The 5,225-nt window shown below is 62.7% G+C and overlaps 1 protein-coding gene across 1 annotated transcript in view; it reads right to left on the bottom strand.

Moving 5' to 3' along the window:
• Positions 1-5,225, bottom strand: part of SEPN1 (selenoprotein N, 1) — a gene marked incomplete at its 5' end in the record, with an annotated part of 16,243 nt that overhangs the window by 3,687 nt on the left and 7,331 nt on the right. The window contains 6 exon segments of the mRNA XM_010830249.1: positions 629-734; positions 1,109-1,297; positions 1,899-1,980; positions 3,582-3,719; positions 4,294-4,418; positions 4,598-4,810. Coding sequence (XP_010828551.1) covers positions 629-734; positions 1,109-1,297; positions 1,899-1,980; positions 3,582-3,719; positions 4,294-4,418; positions 4,598-4,810 — 853 coding nt within the window.

Here is a 5,225-nt window from a genome sequence, read left to right as displayed (position 1 = left end):
TGCCACACTTGTAGTGTCTGCCTTCTGCACACACTGCGTGCTCCCTGAGCCCAGGGACCGCTTCTGACTTCCTCGATGCAGGATGCCCAGCACCTAGCCTAGGGCTAGGCACAGGAGGTATCCGGGATGTTTGTCGATTGGCTGGACAAGGGCTGGGGCACTGTTTGCTCCTCTTTGTAACCCCCATCAGGCACCCAGAGAATTCTGCACCAGGGGGTCTTTGGAGTATTTTTCTGATTAAGTGAAAAGTGTCCAGGCTTTGGCACTATTTTTCTCTGACTTGTGTGCAACACTTTCCAGAGCACGGACACTTTCACATCTGTTTTCACAACGGTGGGAGGTAAAGTATGTTATCCTCTTATTGCTGAGAAAACTGAGGTCTGGGAAGGAAAATCACTTGGCCAAAGCCTCCTGGCTGAAGATGGCAGAGCTGGACTCCTTCTCCAGAGTCCAGCAGCTTCCTCAGAGCTCAGCACAGCACCCCAGAGCCCTCAACGCACCTCCCTGCCCCATGCGGTCCTCAAGCAACCTCGGGCTCTGAGAGCAGAGTCCCGTGGTCTCAGAGCCCCCTGCGCCCACAAGGAGTGACGCCGCCCCCTCTACCCGCAGACTGGCGGGGTCTCCTCACCTCAGCAGGACTGGTCGTCCAGGGCCCCCCACAGCAGGATTGAGTGCACCAGCTTGTTCTTGGCCTTGGCTTGGTCAAAGGCCTCGGTGAATGGCAGGTAGGTGACCTGGGGCCAAGTGGGGACAGAGAGAAGCTCTTGTGTGCGGCAGGGCCCCACTGCAGGGGCTGAGTGTGATGTGCATGTAGGTGTGTGTGTGTTTGTAGTGGATATACGTGTACGTGCACGTATGCACATGTATGGATATGTGTACATATGCATGGACGTTTGTTGTGTGTGTGAGATGCTGAGCCAGAGCATGGCTCCGCCAAGTTCTGAAAGACAAAGGGGTGGCTCCCCGGCCCAGGCTGAGCCCCACAGGGAGGCAGCCTGAGCCACAAGCCCTGCCTGGCACTCGGTGCCCAGGGCCCACCTGCCGCTCCTCAGGTCTCCTCCCAGCCCCAGGAAGCCCGCCCCTGCCTGTGCCCACTGTCCCGCCTCACCTTCTTGAAGGGGTACATGGCCACCTCCAGGCGCCGGGCTGCCTCCTCCCAGCTCAGCTCCTGCTGCCACTGGATCTCCTCAAATACAAACTGGAGGGGCTCCCCTGAGGGCAGGCGGCTGTCGATCAGGTTGCCATCCTCGTCCAGGATCACGGAGGGCACCGAGGGGCCCAGCGCCTCCAGCTCCATCTGGGCCAGGGGTCAGTGAGGGATGTCTCAGTGAGGGGCAAGAGTCCTCCAGGGGCCCCAAGAGACCCTCAGAGACATGCCATTCATTGTAGAGGCGGGGAGACAGGCCCAGGGAAGGGCAGGGTCCGGTCAAGGCTGTGTACAGAGCCCACTGTCCAGCCAGGGCTCCACCGTGGGAAGCCGGCTGGGGCCCATGGCAGCTGCTGGACTCCGCGTGCAGGAATACGTGTCCTCCCAGGATCCTGCTTTGCCTGCCAGGAGCTCTGTCACTCCCTGTCCTGAGGCTCCTAGCCAGCTGGGTATCCCTGCAGCCAGGCTGAGAGACCCTGTGGCAGGGTTCTGCCTCCAAGCCCCACCTTCCAACCTGAGGCTTCCTGGGTGGCTCAGTGGTAAAGAACCCGCCTGCCAACTCAGGAGATGCAGGAGACCCAGGTTCGATTCCTGAGTCTGGAAGATCTCCTGGAAGAGGAATGGCAACCCACTCCAGTATTCTTGCCTGGGAAATCCCATAGACAGAGGAGCCACCGGGCTAGTCTATGGGGTCGCAAAGAGTCGGACGCGACTACGACTAACCACGTGAAGGGACCACCTGTGCGCTCACCTGGGGTATGTAGCCGATGTCCACCTCCATGTTGCTGCTCTCACTGGCCCCGTACAGCCACTCCATGTCCACATTCAGAGACCTGGAGACGGGAGAGGGCGCCCAGGGCACAACGCCATCATCAAAGCCCATCAGACGTCAGACTTGATCTCACCGAAAGCCTGACGCTGGCCCCATTTTATAGATGAGGACGCTGAGACTCAGCAGGGTGAACCCAAGGTCTCAGAGCCACTGGGATGCTGACGGCAGAGCCTGGGACCTTTTCTTTCCAGGCTGCCTCTTCTAAAGGCACTAGGACCACACCACCCTCCACCAACCCAGGCCTGTAGTGTACAAAGGGCTTCTACATCCACGGCTCAGGCACTGCCCGCGACCCATGACTCTTAGAGGCAGCGGTCATCAGTGCCTCCCCCAGCACCTCGAGTTGGGCAGGAGTGAAAAACGGGTACTGTCCTCTCGCTGCAGGCCTCCTCCACTGTCTCCAGTGGGAAGTCTGGCCTGATCATGTGCAACCTGCAGATCCACCACATGAGGGCGCCCCAGGACAGGCTACCAACCACCTTGGGCCGGTGAAGCAGGCACTCCACCGCCCCCTCCTGCTCCTTGTTTCATCCAATCCAGGACCCCACCTCCACCCCTGGGCTGGGGGCAGACGTGCCCTGGGCTGAGCCCCCGCAGCACAGGGACTTGCTTGCTGAGCAAGGGAGAGGAGGAGGGCCGGTCTTTCCTCATCATTTTCCCATGGGCCCCTCGTTGCCCTCGGTAACCCTGAATGAGGATGGCAAGTGGCTCCTGGTCCTGGGTTCTCTTCCCAGGCTGTCCCGGCGACCCTCTCACTCCTGTCTAGGACCCAGCTGCCCATCTAAAAGATGAGGAAACTGAGGCCTGGAGGGGCCCAGGGTCTTGCCCACAGCCACTGGTGTTACAGCTGAGACTTAGCTCTGGGCCATTCGGCTCCCAGCCCGGGTACCGTCCTGGTACAGAGTCACTCAGGCCCCCCTGAGCTTGCCATCTGGGATAAAGCTGGAAAGGCTCTCTGCATCCCCCCAACAAGAGGCTGATCCTGAGCAGGTGGAGCAGGTGGAGCAGGCAGGCAGGCAGGTGGAGCAGGCAGGCAGGCAGGTGGCTGGCATTGAGCCCTTCCAGAAGCCACCCCCAGTCCCCACCCAGGGTCTAGGGTAGCAACTGCAGGCAAGGAGGGCCTGCCCCTTAGGTCTCTGCATGTGCTGTTCCCTCTGCCTGGCTAAACCCTCCTCAGCCCCCAGGTCGCTGCACAGATGTCCCTTCCTTTGGGAAGGCTTCCTGCACCCCCACCAGTCAGGTCCCTGCCCACCTGCCAGCCTTTCCCTAGGGTGCCAGGGCAAGGTGTGGTCACGGGTTTGTCAGCAGAATGAGCAGGGGTGGGGGGCTCCAGCTTCAGGGAGGGGCTGAGGGCTGCTGCCTTGGGTTCCAGCACAGAGCTGGCTGGTCACTCCATCATCCCAAAAGCATGTCCCAGGTGCTGCCTGGGATGACGGAATGACCACCTCCCTGCCCCCGACCACCTCATACTGCCTCCTCCGAGGTCAGCTCCAGGTGCCTCCCAAGAGGAAGGGCTCTGGGGAGAGACTGAGGGGGGCTGAACTCTGGGAGCTGGCGGGGGCACACGTGAGCAGGAAGCTAGGGTGGGATGGAAGCTCTCACCTGTGGTTGGGCACGAAGAGCCGGAAGTCACGGACGTGGGTGGCATCTTTGGAGAGGATGACGTGGCCGGTGAACTGGCCGGGGGAGAACCAGAAGGGGAAGTCGGGGGGCTCGCTGAGCTGGAACTCGGCATGGATGCTGGAGGGAAAAGACCTGGCTGGGAGTGGGTCCCCTGGCCGAGCAGAGCTTGCCTGCCCACCCCCTTCTGCCCCAAAGCCTGGAACCCACGCAGGGATGGCCAGACTCTGGGTGGGGCAGAGGGCTGGGCAGGGGGCGGAGGAGTGTGTGGGGCAGGGAGAGGGGAGGCCCTCAAGGTGCTGCCCTACCTTCAGGGCCCAGTTTCCCTGCGCCTTCCCTGGAAGCCTAGCTGACCCTCCTCTGAGCTCTCACAGCCTCTCCAGGGGCTGTGTGACCTGGTGTCACAGCTCTTACGCACCCCCTTCCATGTGGATGACAGTGACGGCCATCAGCCCCATGCTAAAGCACACTCAGCACTTTTCCCTTCCTCCTGGAGGAAGTCACCCCTTCCCTGGGGCATGAGGAGGAATGTGAGGCTCAGAGAGCAAAGCTGCTTGGCCAGGCCCGCAGGGCAGTAAGTGGTGGTGATGGGGTGGCGGGGTCTGGCCCTGGCTCCCGGGGCTGTACCCTTCCGTGCTGCCCTGGAGTCCCAGGCCCAGGTGAAAACAGGGATGGGGCTGCCAGGACCCCTCACCGGAACATCACGGTGTAATAGAAGTCGCTGATGGCGGTCAGGCAGGCCACGGCCCCCTGAGGGGCAAAACGGGTCTTCACGAAGGGCCGTGGGTGGAACATGCTCAGGAGCCGGTGGATGATGACCTGCGGGGAAGGCAGTGGGTCCCGGGGTTGGCTTGCGGGGACCCGGCTCCCCTGGGTGAGTGTCGGCCCTGGACCAGGGGTGGGGCCAGACGGAGGCAGGAGTGCAGGACGAGGGGCAGGCCGGCGGCCTTGGGGTCCAGGTGCGGGGCTGGGGCATGGGGCCATGGGGCTGCCCTCACCTCCTTGCCCTTGGGTGGCGGTGGGTAGAAGCGGTTGTTGGACAGGTAGCCAGTGAAGACACTCAGCTCACTGGGGATGATCCACCAGGGCTCGCCTAGCTCCACGTGGCCCTGGGGCGGGAGGAAGGGCCGGAAGTGGCGGGCGGCAAACACGGCACTCGGCGAGGCTGCCGTGGTCCAGTTGCGGAGGCCAGACAGGGCCAGGCGGGAGACCTGGGGCAGGGAGACCGTCAGTGCTCTGGGGCACTGAGAACCTCCCAGGCCGCCTGGAGGTCTCCTCGAGCCCTGAGCCAACCCCCAAACCCAGAAACAGAGGCTCTGGGAGGCTCCTGCTCTGGTCAGGACGGGGTGAGTCTGGCGGGTACCGTCCTGCCAGAGCTGAGGCTCACTTCGCCTCCCCCAGCCCCTAGCCTGGGAAGCGGTGCCCCTGCGGCCCCTCGGGTCCAGCCCAGGCCAGACACCTCTTGCGAGGACAGGGGAATCGAGGCAGCAGCAGGGTCACCTAGGACTGGAATGGGGGGCTCTGGGGGGGCTCTGTGTGTAGGCCCTGACCGCCTCTTCCCGCCTTCCAAGCCCAGGTCCCACTTCCCTTGTGCATAAGCCAGCAGACCAACCCCAGGTGCCCCCA

Source organism: Bison bison, unplaced genomic scaffold, assembly GCF_000754665.1.
Source record: "Bison bison bison isolate TAMUID 2011002044 unplaced genomic scaffold, Bison_UMD1.0 scf7180017864516, whole genome shotgun sequence".
Taxonomy (NCBI): domain Eukaryota; kingdom Metazoa; phylum Chordata; class Mammalia; order Artiodactyla; family Bovidae; genus Bison; species Bison bison.
Note: the sequence above shows the minus strand (reverse complement) of the source record. Positions and strands in the feature narration are given on the sequence as shown.